Below are 17,578 nucleotides of genomic sequence, written 5' to 3' on the forward strand. Positions count from 1 at the left end.
AATATGCAGATTTTTGAATGTGTGGACGTTAGTATCCCTAACCCCTGTGTTGTTCATGGGTGAGTTGTACTTATTTGAGTGGTATTTTTTTCCCTAGAGGGCTATTTTGCTTTATTCTGAGTCTTTACATGTCAAAAAATGAATTTCTTTTGTCTTAATTGAGCAACATGGTTAGGTAGGGATTTCTTGTGAAATAAGTTTCCTCCTCAAAATTCTAATATTTCTCATTATCTTCTAGCTATTAATTTTGAAGAGAAGTCAAAGTCTAGTCCAACTGTTCTGTATAACTTTTGGGGAGTGGCAATGGTTCTGAAAACTTTAGAATCTTTATCTTTGAAGCTTAAATCTTTTATCAGATTATATCTGATTGTTTTTCCCTTTTCAGTAATTTTTGCCTGGTGACCCGTGTACCCTGACACCCCAGCTCCAGAGAGCTCTTTGATATACACATTACATATTCTAGTTAAAGAAATTCTTTTATTATGAAAATGATTATCACTTCCATTCCATTTATTCAGGTCTTTCCGTCAGGACCACTGCATGTGGTTTTTTGTTTTTTTATGTTTTTGATTTATGTTTGCTCTCCTGTTTACATATATATCTCATTTTTATCTACCAGTTTCATTAGTTCTTTTCTTTTCCATGTGGAACAGTTTCTGAAGCTTGCCTTCTTCATTGATTTTCTGCATTGTCATTTTTGGGAGGACAATCCTGGGCCGAGAAATTTCATTACCTTTATCGTTTCCAAGCCACCACAATTTTTGTACCTGCTGTGTTTATAGAGCACATCAATAGAGATCCAGTTACCTGATAACACTTGATGACAGTCTTTCCATGCTGGTGCTTTTCATAGGAACCCGCACTCCTGGTGTCTTTGTGTTCATTTTGACAAAGAAGCTATAAGGTGAAATTTATTTTTGGTTTTAAAATTTTTTAATTTAGGGACACCTGGGTAGCTCAGCGGGTTAAGCCTCTGCCTTCAGCTCATGGTCATGATGAGCTGTCTCATTCAGGTCATGATCCCAGTGTCCTGGGATTGAGCCCCGCATCAGGCTCACTGCTCCGCTGGGAACCTGCTTCCTCCTCTTTCTCTCTCTGCCTGCCTCACTGCCTGCTTGTGATCTCTGTCTGTGAAATAAATGAATAAAATCTTTTAAAATAAAAAAAAAGAAAAATTTTTAATTTAAATTCAATTTAATTAACATATAGTGTATTATTAGTTTCAGAGGTAGAATTTGGTGATTTATCAGTTCCATCTAACACCCAGTGCTTATTATATCAAGTGCCCTTCTTAATGCCCATTACCCAGATACCCCATTCCTCCACCCACCTCCCCCTCCAGCAACCCTCAGTTTGTTCCCTATGATTAAGAGTCTCTTATGGTTTGTCTCCCTCTCTGATTTCATCTTATTTTTCCTTCTCTTCCCCGACAGTCCTCTGTTTTGTTTCTTAAATTCCATGTATCAGTGAGATCGTATGATAATTGTCTTTCTCTGATTGAGTTATTTCACTTAACCATAATACTCTCTAGTTCCATGCACATCATCACAAATGGCAAAATTTCATTCTTTTTGATGGCTGAGTAAAATTCCATTGTACATACATACCACATCTTCTTTATCCATTCATCTGTCAGTGGACATCTGGGCTCTTTCCATATTTTGGATATTGTGGACATTGCTGCTATAAATATTGGGGCGCATGTGCCCTATAAGGTGAAATTTATAAAGGACTTTACCTCCCTGCACAACCACTGAGTTCAACTCAACTTTCTGAATGTTCTTTTTTCAAATAATTGACACTCTCTGGATCCCATTATCAGACACACCTTCATTTTCCATTCAACCTTTAGTGGTTAAAGGAAATCCAGTTAGGAATAATCCATGCCTCAGATAAAACTCATTGGCTACGATACTGCCAGTGCGCAAAGCTGGTTGAAGGAAATCCAAATTGAACTTTTCTGTATATGTTTTCTGGCCTAGGATCTCCTTCACTAGATCACATTACTCTCTCAAGAAGTGTTTTGCAACTTAGTCTTGTAGATCCTTGAAGTTGCTTTTCATGGATCAGAAATTCTATAAGTTTTTAACTTACAAATAATGCTGTATTCCTCTATTTTTATCCTTTATAGGTCATTACAATCAGATTTAAGGGAAGAGATGAATATGGGTCCTTGAACTGTCATCTTTAACTAAAAACGGTTCAAAAAGTTGTTATAAAGAAGTGTTCCAATCATATACATTTGATTTTTTTCCCTTGATCCAAGAATAATCAAGAGTTTTCTTGAGTATTTTTGTTGATAATGTCATTTTTAATTTCCAAGAATTCTACCAGAATATTTACAGTTGAAATTATCTGATATCTGGGAATTACTTTAAAATAATCTGAGAGAGGATTGTGAAGATAAATTGCTTATAGGTTTGGAATTTTATATCATGAAAGTTATTTTTAATTATCCAAGAGTTTAATTTCTTTGAGTTACACTGTGGTTAGAGAATGTGCCTATATAATATTTAATCTTAAATTTGTTATGGTGTTCTGTGTGAATTGATATATGATCAGTTTTGTAATTTCCATGGAGTTTTGAAAAGAAAATCATTGTATGTCTAATAAATCAATCTTATTGGTGATTATACTCAAATTTTCTACAACCTAATTTTTTTGTTTACTTGGTCTGTCAGATATTGTAAGAGGTTTAATTTTCCCATATTCATAATAATACTGCCCATATTATTTGATGCTATTTTTTTTCTAAAGATTTTATTTATTTATTTGACAGAGAGAGATCACAAGTAGGCAGAGAGGCAGGCAGAGAGAGAGAGAGAGGAGGAAGCAGGCTCCCTGCTGAGCAGAGAGCCCGATGTGGGACTTGATCCCAGGATCCTGAGATCATGACCTGAGCCGAAGGCAGCGGCTTAACCCACTGAGCCACCCAGGCGCCCTTGATGCTATTTTTAAATGAACTCTTAATCCATCCCTCTGTATTATATTTCTATCAGTCACATTTATTAAGGTTTTTAATTAAACCGTACCATTTAAAATAATTTCTATATTATATGCCAACTTTTCACATTTGCCTTCTTCTAAGTCTGTAACCTGTGATAGAGAATCTACTGTAAATTAAGTTAAGGCCAAGTTGAAGAAAAAGAAGATAAAACTCATCCCACCTGAATCTGTTCCTGTCTGGATTCCAGTATTTTACCAGTCTTGAGTTAAATATGTAATGTACAAGGCAGATTACTGTAAGAGCTCAATAAATACTTGCTTGATCAATATAGTAACTATTCAATGTGATGCCATTGACTTTGACAAGAGAGAGAGTGAAATATAGTCTAGCATTTATAATTTAATGAGTGAACACAGAATATCTCTCAGTGTATAAGCTCAAGGTGATGATGGAGAATTATATTGGAAAACTTAGACTTTGAAATGTAACTCTGTATTTTAGCTGCTCTTATCTGTTACTACTTTTTAGTTTTTAGAAGTATATAACTCCTTGAAAAGCCAAATACTTTGTACTTGTTTATTGAGAGAGACAAGAGATCAAAACTGGGTGCCAAAACCTTAGTTGAACAAAGAAATGTTGGGTCTCGGTTGGAAATATTTAATCATGACAGAACAAATCAAGCCAGGAACATAAAAATTTTTTAAATCATAATAATTTGCCTACACCACAGATTTTAGGGGAATGAAATTAAGAACCTGTTTAGAGGAATAGGAGTAGAACATGTTAAGGAACCAGAGGTCATTTTTTAATATTTTAAGAAAAATTGAATTATAAAGGGTTACATGTGTATAGTACACTGTTTATTATGAGTATGTAGTGCTTGTGTTGTTATCAAGCTTTGTATTACTTGGACTGCATTTTGGGTATTTGGGAAGGAAAAATCATATCTATGGTCCTTCTTTACTAATAATATTGTTTTCTTTCCCAGCTGTAATAAAAAACATAAATTTTAAATCTGCTATGCTCAGTTATGACTAACAAATTTATAGAAAGAACCTTAAAAATATTATAATTAAAGATTTTTATTTTAAAATTATTTATCTTCGTTGTTGTTTTGATTCTATTTTGATAAAAATTATTTAATAAAGATTATTTATCTGTAGTTTTTTACCATTCCAATTCCAAAAGACTGTACTCTCTAAATACCTCTGTCAATACTATTTCCTGAGTGATGTAGATAATCCCTCATTTGCAGAAAATATGTCACATAATTTATGAGCAGCTGTTTGTGTCTATATTTATATATACACTTCTTTTTATGATATCTGCATTAGAAACCCAAAAAGAATAGACCTGATTTCTTTACCTATTTAAGTCCATTGTCAGTCTATCCTGGAGAGAGATGGGTTCTTTTTTAATCATCCTTTTGTTTTATGTTTTTAGACTATAAATCTCTCTGCTGGGTGACATCCCCAGGATCAAGATGAAATATATATTCTCTCCTCAGTGCTCAAGGGTGTATCTGCACATATGTGTCTGCTTTAGTATGCTGTATCTCCAACACTAAAGAAAAGTGTTGGATTCATTAGCTATCAAACTGCCACCTAGGAAAGAGTTCCTTGCTCAAACTGAGTTTATTTGGAGAACTTAGAAGGAGTGGAAAGGGACAGTTCAGTTCCTTTCCAGGCTCAAAGATGTGAATTATTGTGCCTTGTAAAGCCTGAAAAGGGAAAATAAGGAATGGTAATGATTTTCAATGTCATTAGTTTTTATATTTGTAAAATTGTAGTTTGCATTTATCCCACCTTGAAAGTTAAGATTTGGTACTCAAAATAATACTTCCAAAATCATTGTATTTCTTCATTGATAACCTCCCTTTCTCATCTCAGCTGTCTATAACTAAAAAGCAAAGGGGTGGATAGCTATAGGACTTTGAAAATAGCAACTAATGGACTTAGTACCTGCTTGGATCAGGACTGGTAAAAGGGTTGATCTGTAAAATAATCACATCTAGAACTTTTCTGTAGCAAATATAAATCATTGTATTAATCAGTTCAACTTCTGATTTGTGAAGTACAGTAACAAGTTTGTTAGCTACAGTGTTGTACTTGACAGTTATTTCACTATTTTAAAGTTTACCTGGGAATCTTATTTTAAACTAGTAGTTGATGATAGATTGAGAATTTGGAAACTTCATTGTAATTGATGTCATGAGGATTAATCCGGGCACCTGCGTGGCTCAGTTATTTGACTGTCGCAGCTCTTGGTTTTGGCTCAGGTCATGTCCTCATGGGTGGTGGAATCCAGCCAGTCTGCCAGGAGGGGTTGGGGGGAGGTCTGGGCCGAATGAGGGGTCGGCTTGTAGAGTCTCTTCCTCTGTCCCTCCCTGAAACTAACACTCCTTCTCTCTCTCTCTCTCTCTCTCAAATAAATAAATACTTAAAAAGAAAAGAGAGAGCATTAGGGGCACCTGGGTGGCTCAGTTGCTTAAGCGTCTGCCTTGGGCTTCAGTCGTGGGATCAAGCCCACCTCAGGCTTCCTGCTCAGCAGGGAGTCTGCTTCTCCCTCTGCACCTGCTCCTCCCCACTCATACATGCACTCTCTTGCCCTCTCCTTCTCTCTCTGAAATAAATAAAAATTTTAAAAAATAATAAAAAATTTAAGAAGAGGATTAATCATATCCAGTAGTGGTAATACAGTAGGGGATATAGGAACTATCTTATAAATTAGTTAAAATATATTAGGCTATCACTTTTGGATGGGAGTTTATTTAGAATGAGCATACCATTTCCAATGTCTGTCCAGAGAAAATATTCAGATAAGTGCACAGATTGAGTTTATTGCTGTTACATCATTTGTAATAGCAAAAAGCAAAACTGAAAGTAGTTATACACTAGAGATCTAGTTAAATTATGATGTATGAATAGGATCAAATATTGTGCAGCTGTTAAGAAAAACAAGCAGTACTAATGTACTTACATACTTAGATCTATAAAATATATCACTCAAAATTAGGCACAGAAAATATAGCATTCCAGTATGCATGTGAACCTTTTGAGTGAGATTGGGGGTTGAGGATGGACCTAGGGTTAGAGAATCTTCTCATTTTCACTTGGCTTTTAAATGACTTCATGTAATTTTTTTAATCAATAAATCAAATGTTCTCCCACTCATGTACATGTGTTTGTCTTTGATATTTGGGTAATGGTGTGGTCTTTCTGAAAATATAAGAACACTTAGAAGCATTGCATTGAGTTTGTCTGCAGTACCACTGTTAAAGTGACTGTTTCCCTAATATGAGGCTTGTGGTATCTTAACTCTTTTTTAAATTTAGGGGCTCTGGGGAAGGAAAACAGATACATGTGGTAAGAGTTAAAAAATAAGATGTAAATCTGTTTGTTAAACTCAGCTGTATTGTTTTTCTGTTTCAGTTACCTAGAAAAGTACGAGAAAGTTCATCATTTTGGGGAGGATGACGATGAGGTACCACCAGGCAATCCAAAGCCACAGCTTCCTATTGGTGCAATTCCATCTTCCTACAATTACCAGCAACACAGTGTGTCAGGTAAGTATCACTGGAGATCGTCCACCTTTGAATTAGGAAAATAGACATCATCCAGTGAATTAATTCTTTACTTTGCACATGCAACTTTCAAAGATCAACACCTGATTGGTATCAGTGTCCTTTCTGAATAGACTGTATAAGATTTTTAGTCGTAGGAATTTTCAGAGTTACAAATATCTATATTTTCTTTTTTTTTTTTTTTTTAAGATTTTATTTATTTATTTGACAGAGAGAGATCACAAGTAGGCAGAGGCAGGCAGAGAGAGAGAGAGAGAGAGGGAAGCAGGCTCCCTGCTGAGCAGAGAGCCCGATGCGGGGCTCGATCCCAGGACCCTGAGATCATGACCTGAGCCGAAGGCAGTGGCCTAACCCACTGAGCCACCCAGGCGCCCCCAAATATCTATATTTTCAAGTGAAGTTTTTTCCTTATTTTTTTAACTAATGGTTGGTTGAATTTGAGTAGTCACTAAAATGAGAAGAGAGAGGTTGTATAGAGCTAGGGAGGTCAAGACTACTTAGCATCTTCTGGATTTTCTACAATTACTGGAACTTCCAGCATCAGAATTCCACGGAAATGTTTCTATTTGAGTATTTTTTCCTAAGGTACCACAGATAAGATTTTTCTTTTTCATTTAAGTCATTCTTATAATAGTTACAGAGGAATCTGCAGCTAAAAAGAGCAGGACTCAAATTGAAAATGATTAGGTTGAGAGTTTAATAAAAAGGTTGTTGAGGCAGAGTCCATAGGGGTTCCTCTGCTTAGTAGCTTTGAGTGTTGGGACTGTGTTGACTAGGAAGGGAACTCTGAAGAGACAAGCATCTCTTTTCTTCAGTCACCAACATTTGGCCTAAAAAAGGAGATACGTCTTTTTTAAGGGTATTTTCTTGATAAAATTTACAATTTTTTAGATATTTATTATTCTTTATTGGTGGTAGTCCCAGTCTCTTATAGATAATCTGTCACTAGATTTAAGCTTTCTCATTGTGTCGGTATCACTAATTTTATTATCCATTATCTATTTTCAAAGTTTCTTTCATGTTGAATATGACTCCATATTTCTTTCCCAGTCTGTAATAACTAAAGAAACAGAATCTCCTAGAATCTGATCATTATTAGAAGAGACTTCATCATCTGATGCTTTTGTATAATGGGGGTGGAAGTTGGTGGCGATGAGTACAAACCATACCTCACTTTGTTTTTAATGAGTAGTTAATTACCTTAAGAACCAAGATTAAAGGAGAACATTCTAAGTCACCATGTAAAAATCTTGCTAATAGTTTAAGCTGATAAAATAAAATGGGTTGACTTATTAGGTGATACACTCTCTGTTTCTAGAAAGGGCTAATGACCATTACTGAATTCAAGGATGTTATACAGGATATTCCTGCATTGAATGAGACATTATACTAATGATCTTTAAGACCATTTTCAACTTTATATAACTCTGTGTTTTATGTATATTGCAGGAATAACAGAACTGTTCATTTTTTTAGCTTAATACAGTTTGGTGTCTACTATTACAACTCCCTAACCTGACCCATTTCTACTTTTGATCTTGTTTAGAATGAAATTTTTTCTGGATATTTTTTTCTTTTCTTTCCTCCCCTAATTAAACTGATTACCTCAAGAGAAAAAGATGTGAAATAATCCTGGTATTTCAGAAGCCTAATGAAAGTCATTGATAGAGTTATTATTACAAGTTAAGGGAATGACAGAATTGCTTAACTTGGTGTTAGAATAACTCCTTTCTGATATACTGTCATATCTGTGCCCCTTTTTTAAAAGGAGAATCTGAGCAGTTAAACAACATGTAGCATGTTTAACAAAATCAGGATTGGGGGCTAATGAAAGGAAAGAAAGAAGGAATTGCTGGGGAACATCAGACTATAGTATATCTAATTCACACTGAAAAGAGGTAGTATTTTAGAGCAGCATTTATGAATTTGAAGGTGCTTTTTTAAGGAAGAGGCATAACAACATTATGACAGTGTTTGAAAATTAATGTGATTATCAATATACAAAGCAAATCCTTTATTAAGAAGCTTTTCAGTTGTCACTAAGGTAAATAGAGTAAGCTTCATACCTGTCAATGTGTGTGTGTCTGTGTATTTTAAATAAACACCAAATTAGACTTACATAGTGGTAGATTAGGAGCCTTTAGGAAATTTTAATTAGAACCTATAGAAGATTTGTGACTACATCTTTGGTCATACAGTCTTATTGCTCTCTTTGTACGTTTGGACAAATGTATTTGGATCAGTGTATTTATCTAGAGACATTTATATTGTTGATATTAAGAAAAACTGTTCTAAAATAATATTTTGAAATAATCATTTTCAATTGACAGTAGCTCTAGGACATTTGGCATGGAGTGCAGTTTTAGTTGATGTAATATTGTACACTGATAGAATATGGGACCAGATTTTTCCTTAAAGAAACTTACTCTGGCTTTAAGTGGCAAAAAAATATTGAGTAGATTTTGCCTGGAGTTTTAGGATTATTAAACACTAGCATCAATATATGATAGTTTTGTCATTTATTTGCGTAGTTTTTCATACTTTTCCTTACCACAGATACCTAATCCTTTCTTTGCTTTTCTTCTTTCTCTATTTTGTTGTTGTTGGTATTCATTTGGATGCACTCAGTTCTGCAGAATTATAGGGAGATTATTAAGTAATTTTTTGTTCATCTTACATTTTTAAATTAAAATAAAAAATTAATTTTTAAGTTAAAATATATTAAAAATTTATATACAATATCTTTAGTAGAAAAATTATGAAAGACAAAGTTGACAAATGACAACTCACTGAAATTGTGGAATTTCAGAGCTAGCGAGGATATTAGTGATCATTAATCCAGTCTAATCTTTTTGATAAAGAAGGTCAAGCACTCTGTCCATTTTCAGTTTTTGTGCTTAAATTTGGAAAACTTTTATACAGGACGTTGTGTTTTGTTTTGGTTTTTTAATTTTATCAGTTTTATTTAGGTAAAGATTTTCCATTAAATCCCCCATAGTCTTAAAAAAAAAAATCCCCCGTAGTCTATCATTCAAAGTATGATAATCACTGCCAATAATAGAAAGAGAGTATTGTATAATTTCTGTAGTGTGAAAAGCACTTCAGGAATAATTCTCCCTTTCATAATGATTGCCTTAGATTAAGTTTGTCAGCAAACTGCTATAAACTTTGAGTCAAGAATGTTGAAAATAAATTCCTAATCCCATACCTTATGAAATTGTAGCTGTTCAATCACATTTCCTTGGGGAAGGGAATGAAAGGGAAGCTCTTAGAATCTTATAAACAATTTCTCCTACATTATGTTAGAAATCTTTACCAAGCCTGATATAAAGGACTTTTTGTAATTATCATATTTAGTTATTTTATTTTAATTGGAGATGTCTTTGGCAAAGTCACTCAGGAAAGGATGCACTGAATTGAGTATCTAATGGTATCTTTCATTCTTCAGTAGCAAACAACAGCAATTTTGAGGTCATATTGAACCCACATAAACAAGAATGTGACAGATGTTGAATGTGGGTTCTTAGTTTTTTCTCTGAAAGAGATTTGTCTGAAAGTTTCATGGAAACTCTAAACTATTTAGTTCCAGTGTACAGTATAGAAATATCAAAATCTCTTCTTATATTCACAGAAGTTTTGTTACTTTTCTCCAGATTTTATGTTTATGTTACATTGTTATTAGAAGTTTTATTATCAAGATTATAGAAAATGAACAGATATTATTCAGTTTTAAATATTGTAAAGAGTCTCTTATCATAATAGTTTATTACTCTGTTGTGGAACTTATTTATCATTATATTAGGGAGAAATTCCTAGACTATTTGAGAACTGAAGAGGTGTCATCTCAGTTGTCTAATGTGGGAAATAAAGAAATTTCTTCCCTATATAATTTGATTTTGTGGCATGTTGTGATAATAGATTTCTACTTGTAATCCATTTAGCAAGGTTTAAAAAAAATTCTTTAAAAATTCATGTATTTCTGAAATGTCTCATCTAGAGGTTTTCTATCTCTTGTTTTCTTGCCTCTTTGCACTAAACTAGTTATATTTTTATGTGAAAAATGTACTTGGGGTATATGTCTGAGGACAGAGCTAGACACAGTGAGAGAGGGAACACAAGTAGGGGGAGTGGGAGAGGGAAAAGCAGGTTTCCCACCTAGCAGGGAGCCTGATGTGGGGGTCAATCCCAGGACCCTGGGATCATGACCTGAGCCGAAGGCAGACATTTAACAACTGAGCCACCCAGGCGCCCCTAAAGTTTTGAAGATGTTTTAAATTAATTGTCATGCAGAAAATCTTAGTTATCTTGGCTTAGGCAAAGGTTTCTTAGGACATGAAAGCATGAACTATAAAGTAAAAATTTATAAATCAGGCTTCTATCAAAATTTAAAACTTGTGCTCTTCAAAGACACTTTTAAGAAAAAAAGATAAGCCATTGTTTGGGAGAAAATATTTATTAAATGTTAGATTCAGTATATTTAAAACTGGCTGTTAAAATGCTGGCAGGGATGCAAAGCAACAGGAACCCTGTATATTGTCAGTAGAAATGCAAGATGCTGTAAGCCACTTTGGAAAACAGCTTCACGGTTTCTTACACAGTTAAATATATACTTATATATGGTCCAGAAATCCAAGGGAAAGGAAAAAATATTTCTGCACGAAGTTCTGTAAATTTGAATGTTTATAGCAGCAGTGTTCATAAGTCCCCAAAACTGAAAACCATCCAGATGTCCCTCATCTAGGGAATGGATGAACAAATTGTGTTCTACCCTTTCTGTAGCATTAAAAAGAAACAAACTACTAATACATGCATCAACATGGATTGAAAGAAATCAGATATAAAAGACTACATACTGGGGGTGTCTGGGTGGCTCAGTGGGTTAAGCCTCTGCCTTCAGCTCAGGTCATGGTCTCAGAATCAGGATCGAGCCCCACATCGGGCTCTCTACTCAGCAGGGAGCCTGCCTCCCCTTCTCTCTGCCTGCCTTTCTGCCTGCTTATGATCTCTGTTAAATAAATAAAATCTTAAAAAAAAAAAAAGACTACATACTGTATGATTCCATTTATTTGTTATTTTGAAATAAAGTTATAGAAACAGAACAGGGGTTTAACTGCAGAAAAGGTTAAATAAACTTTTTGCAGTGATGGAAATATTCTTTATCTTCATTGTGATTGTGGTTTTTTAAAAAAATTGTCAATACTCATAGAACGAAAAAGCATGAATTTTACTGTATTAATTATATTGCCATAAATCTGACCCAAAAAATGATAATTCTTCTATAGTTTGGTAAAGAAGGTAGCCAAAGTCTCTAAAATCATGATATTGTTAAAAATTTCAAAGGAACTAGTATCCCTGGCTTACGATATATAAAAAAACCTGATTCTGTCCCTTGAAGTAGGAGAGTAAAAAGTGTAAAGTATGTAAATTTAATGATATATTAATAATTTGGTAATGATATCCAAGAGGGTATAATAGTACTTTTTTTTGGTATTTTAATACTTTTTGAAGACTGTAATTTTAACTTAAGTTTAGAAAGTTGAACTCTTTAAACTTCTACTTAATTTAAATTTTATAAAGGAAAACAAGCTTCTGTCCTGCATTTGTAAGATATTAATGATAATGGTTTTTAATCCTTGGTATACTTAAGATGTTTTATTTTTATCTTAGATTATCTGCGTCAAAGTTATGGGCTATCTATGGACTTCAATTCGCCAAATGATTATAATAAATTGGTGCTTTCACTGTTATCTGGACTCCCAAATGAAGTGGACTTTGCTATTAATGTATGCACTCTTCTATCAAATGAAAGCAAGCACGTCATGCAACTTGAAAAAGACCCTAAAATCATCACTTTATTACTTGCTAATGCCGGGGTGTTTGATGACAGTAAGTTTTAAGCTGAACCTATCATATCGTATGATCATTTTATAAGGGTATTAGGGATTTTTAAAAAAGGCTTTTAAGGAGAGAAATAATTTTTATTGGTATAATAGCATTCTTTATTTGCTTTATTGTAGTTAAATGTGTTTTTTTAAGATAATGAAGGGGGGTTTTAGTCTTAAATATTCAAATAGTAATGATCTCACTAGAACTTTTGAAATAAAAATCTTGGATTTTTCTTAGAGTAGTGATGAGGGTTTCTTGATGTTAGAAGATTGTTTGATACAAAATCTTGATATAAAAAACTAGGATCTGAAAGAAATTGTTTTTTTCCTAATGTGTCATTGTAATTTTTAATTAAACAGTTTGTCGGTGTATTTAATATTTTGCTGCCTAAATAAAATAAAAGTTATCAGATATTTCACATCCTTTTTACTTATAGGATTTGCTAGTTGTAGATTTTTGTAAGTCAAATTCTTTATTTTCTATGACATGGTCTCTTATTACATCTAGATTACTCTTAAGACTAAATTGTTCAAAAAGAAAAAAAGATTAAATTTTTTATTTCTCTAATTGTAGTTAAAAGGCATTTAGAAAATATGTTTTGAAATTTTTTTCTGCTCATGGTTTTTCATTTTAAAATATGTTGGCTGAATGTTATTGATATACAATTTTTTCTTGCTAAGCAACCCTCCTTCTATTCCAATGCCATTGTAACTTCTTTTTTTCCCCGAAGTACATACTATTAAAGGTTAAATTACGGGGATAATTCCAAATAGGTAGATAGCATGAATCAAAAGGAAGTTCGGGTGCACATAGTCACAAGGAGAGAGGGATTTAATTTATCCCCTGGGAAAAGAATCTGAGCAGTTCAAGAACAAACTGCCCATAATGTCTTCTCAACAATTCAGATAAATGGAGAAAAAAAAAGGATAAGGTATTGACATATTAAATTTTTTTTATCATGTAGAAACTATTTGTATAGCACAGTAGAGATAGTTTGAGAGAGAATTTCTTTAATATTTTATAGATTCATGACAGTTATTGCTTTTTTTTTTTTTAAGATTTCACTTATTTACTTAACAGACAGAGATCACAAGTAGGCAGAGAGGCAGGCAGAGAGAGGAGGAAGCAGGCTCCCTGCTGAGCAGACAGCCCGATACAGGGCTTGATCCCAGGACCCTGGGATCATGACCTGAGCCGAAGGCAGAGGCTTTAACCCACTGAGCCACCCAGGTGCCCCGACAGTTATTGCTTTTATCTTTCAGTAGCAACATGTTTGCAAATGAGTTCATTTTTTTGCAGTTTATTTTGGGTCAGGTAGTAGACTCTTAAACCATAATTTTATTTGGGATTGTCCAAGTAGGATTCTTTAGAATTTGACAGGTACTTAGGTTGTATGAAGACAATTCTGAAATGTTTAAACAAAAGTGAAAACTAGTTTCTTACCCTGCCTGAAAGTCCCATTGGTTACATGAGGGAGGAACAAAGTACCTCTCAGTTTGTATCATAACTTTGGAGATCTAAATTTGGTGGATTTTGGTCTTACTTTCATGTTCTGTGGTTCCTAATACTTTGTTTAAATCTTTTTTTTTTTTTAAATTTTATTTATTTATTTGACAGACAGAGATCACAAGTAGGCAGAGAGGCAGATGGAGAGAGAGGGGGAAGCAGGCTCCCTGCTGAGCAGAGAGCCAGATGGGGGCTCCATCCCAGGACCCTGGGACCATGACCTGAGCCGAAGGGAGAGGCTTTAACCCACTGAGCCACCCAGGCGCCCCTTGTTTTGATCTTTTAAGGACATCTTCCAGCATTTAGTAGAGAATAAAGTTAAAAATGTTCACATTTAAAAACCTTAAAATGAAGTTTTTAGAAAAATTAAATATTTTCAAACCAGAATAATTTAAGTCTTGACCATTTAATCATTGGGTAAGGATTACGTGTGTGTGTGTGTGTGTGTGTGTGTGTGTGTGTGTAGTTTTGGTATACTGAGGCATGACATTCTTCAGACCTAATTTAATCTTCGTGCATTTTTTAGTCACTTTTAATGATCTAAAAGCCTAAATCATTAATGAGTGTAGCAGTCTAGTAATCTAGCAAATGATATTTAAGGAGTATTACTGTCATTTCAACAGTGAGAAGTTTAGAGTTCCAGACTACATAGGGACTTTATGAATACCCTGTACCTAAAGCGGTGATTTACATTAGGAAAGTAAATCCTTTAACTTTGAGGATTATCAATATATTTGATTTGGTTAGGCTTTTGAGAGGTTTTGATTTATTTATTTATTTATTTATTTTTACATATTTTATTTATGTATTTGACAGAGAGAGAAAGATCACAAGTAGGCAGAGAGGTAGGTGCGGCGGGGGCGGGGTGGGGGAAGCAGGCTCCCTGCTGAGCAGAGAGCCTGATGCAAGGCTCCATCCCAGGCTCCATCCCAGGACCCTGAGATCATGACCTGAGCCTAAGGCAGAGGCTTTAACCCACTGAGCCACCCAGGTGCCCCTGATTTATTTTTTAGGACATGGAATTTTAATGAGATAAATGTAGATGACACATCCTTTATAAAGTATGTCTTTTTGTGTGTGTGTATTTTAAGACGTATAGTAAAAGTTCTATTTGACAAAAAAATTAATTTTTCCATCTTATATTTCCATTCAATATTCTTTTCCCAGTGAAGTTTTTCTTTGTAACAAAACTTTGTTTCTTTAGTGGTCTTATTTAGTCATAAGTGGGTTTCATTTTTCTGATTAAGTTGCTACTTCTATGTAAGTTTGCTATTTTATGAAATTATTTATTAAAAACTTTCGCATCTATTCTTTTATCATTTCCTCATGACCCTGTTTTTAATATTAATATCATTGATAAACTTAATTTATGTTAAAATTTACTCCTCATCCTTTTTAATATTTTTTCAATGAAAATTCTTATTCTAATCTAAATACTTCATAAGCTTTTTTTTTACTCAATATTAAGGAAATATTAGGTCTGAACTTAAAGACATAGTAATATTATAAAGATTCAGTGAATCTTTTTACAACAGAAAATATACCCATTTGCTATGGTGGTTACAACATATCCATTAAGGATGTGTTTTTGTTTTTTAAAGAATTTTGTTCACAAAACTAGTTTTTCTATTAACAATTGCCACTATATAGTTTTCTTTCTGTATTCCAAAAGAACTAGCTTTCATTACAGAATTAATACCATAGTTGATGAAAGCACTTCCCTAATTTTTAAAGGCAGATGCTTATTGTGTCACAGTTGAAGACATTTGTATAATACTGCTTAACTGTCTGGTTCCATAAACTGACGATGTGAGCTGACAATATAAAGGAGGAAAAAAATTATGTAACATGTACTTATGCCTTAACCTTTGTTGTGGGGGACTTAAGGGTACAGTGTTACTAAGAACTTGAATTGAATGATTTGATTTTTCTTCCGAACGACTCTATCACATGCAAAGAAGCTATAGGCCTGAGTGTGTTTCTTAAGGGAGATTTCGTTTGTGGGAATTATTTCCAAAGAATGCCTTGCCCTTTATTATTTGAAATATGAATTACACAATTATTTTTGAAATTAATATAAAGATTTAAAATTTTTAAAATCTGGCAACCTGATAGCATTACTTTGACTTTTTGATATTTTTCTCCTCTAGAAATGAAGCCTAATACAGAGTAACTGTTATAGTACTCTTCATTTTTTTTCTCTATTGTTTGTATAAATATTATAAAAATGAGTTGTGTATTTTTAGTTTATAGAAAAACAAGTTTTTTTAATTCTGTAATTTTAAAAATTACATTTCAAAAGAGATTATCATGACTTTGTATCATTTACCATGAAATAGTTTTTAGCAAAGATACTTAGATGTATTTTTATTGTTTTTTCCACATCTATCTTAAGGAATTAATTGAAAGATTAATTCCATTGTACTGAATATACTGTTTGTTCTTTTAGCTTTAGGATCCTTTTCTACTGTATTTGGTGAAGAATGGAAGGAGAAGACTGATAGAGATTTTGTTAAGGTAACTCACATTAAATATTGAACCATTGAATTACATGTCACCAAGGGTGAAGGATCCATGGTTGCTTATTTTATATACATACCACTTTAATCTTTAGGGTAATATATAAAGATACCTATTTAAAAGTTGTGATTGAGTAAAAAAATGGAGTGGCTAATAAATAAAATTCTGTTTTTATTATACATTGATTTCTAAAAATGACAAATCTATAACAAAAGCAATGAATCTGAGAATGCCTAGATTCTGAGCAGTAATCCTTAAGTCTGTTTTTCAGTTCACTTAATCGCTCTTTAGTCATATCTAATATTTCACTTGACTCATTTGTTAAATGTGTTAATGTGTGTTTTAATTTCTAGAAAGTCTCTTCATATTTTTTCAAATTTGCCCTTTTGATCTTTTATACTTTTAGTAAATCAAATAATATGTATTTTAAATATACTTTATTAATATCCAAATTATGTATGCATTAAATTTATACAAATGTAAATGTATAAATATCTAAAATATAAGTTTAAAATTATGTGTACAAAAACGCATACACCTGACAATTCTGATACATAAGCATCTTGGATTCTAATTCTAGTCACTCTGAGTCAGGGTAGATTATTCCTTCTTGTCTTATAATCTTGGCTTATAAATTTTAGCAGACTTCTCTATGGGATTTTTGTGTGGATTGGATGGAGAGTTCATTTCTTCACTTCTTGTTGGGATTTGCTAGTCACCAGAAAATAAATACTGGTCAGAATGACTTTATATTAATTTTGTTATGGGAGATTTTTTGATGATTCTGGTAATAAAGCCAAACTCATGGGGGCTGTGGAGCAGGCTAGTGGTAAAATATTTGGGAGATTGTTTTTAACTCAAACTCAAATAGAGACCGTCAACTACTTTTGCTCTCTTTATTTGGGAGTGTTAGATCTTCTAGTTTCTCACCATGATATGGAGTTGAATATTAATTCCCCACTTCACAAGTTCACCGAAAGTCTTATATTCTGTCCTTACCCCACCCATTAAAAGCCAAGCCTCTTGGTTGTAGTTAAGCAGATGATTTCCTTTTAACTGCGGAAAAGTGGTGATTAAAGTGTAAGATGCACAAATTTTGTATTTATTTATGCAATCACAATGGGGAGTGGGGGTTG

The 17,578-nt window shown here is 33.3% G+C and overlaps 1 protein-coding gene across 1 annotated transcript in view; it reads left to right on the forward strand.

Moving 5' to 3' along the window:
* ARID2 (AT-rich interaction domain 2) overlaps window positions 1-17,578 on the forward strand; it is a 164,814-nt gene that overhangs the window by 77,084 nt on the left and 70,152 nt on the right. The window contains exons 4-6 of the mRNA XM_032347964.1: window positions 6,379-6,512; window positions 12,198-12,416; window positions 16,372-16,439. Of these exons, the coding sequence (XP_032203855.1) occupies window positions 6,379-6,512; window positions 12,198-12,416; window positions 16,372-16,439 (421 nt within the window). The remainder of the gene's footprint in view (window positions 1-6,378; window positions 6,513-12,197; window positions 12,417-16,371; window positions 16,440-17,578) is intronic.

Source organism: Mustela erminea, chromosome 6 (assembly GCF_009829155.1).
Source record: "Mustela erminea isolate mMusErm1 chromosome 6, mMusErm1.Pri, whole genome shotgun sequence".
NCBI classification, from domain to species: Eukaryota; Metazoa; Chordata; class Mammalia; order Carnivora; family Mustelidae; genus Mustela; species Mustela erminea.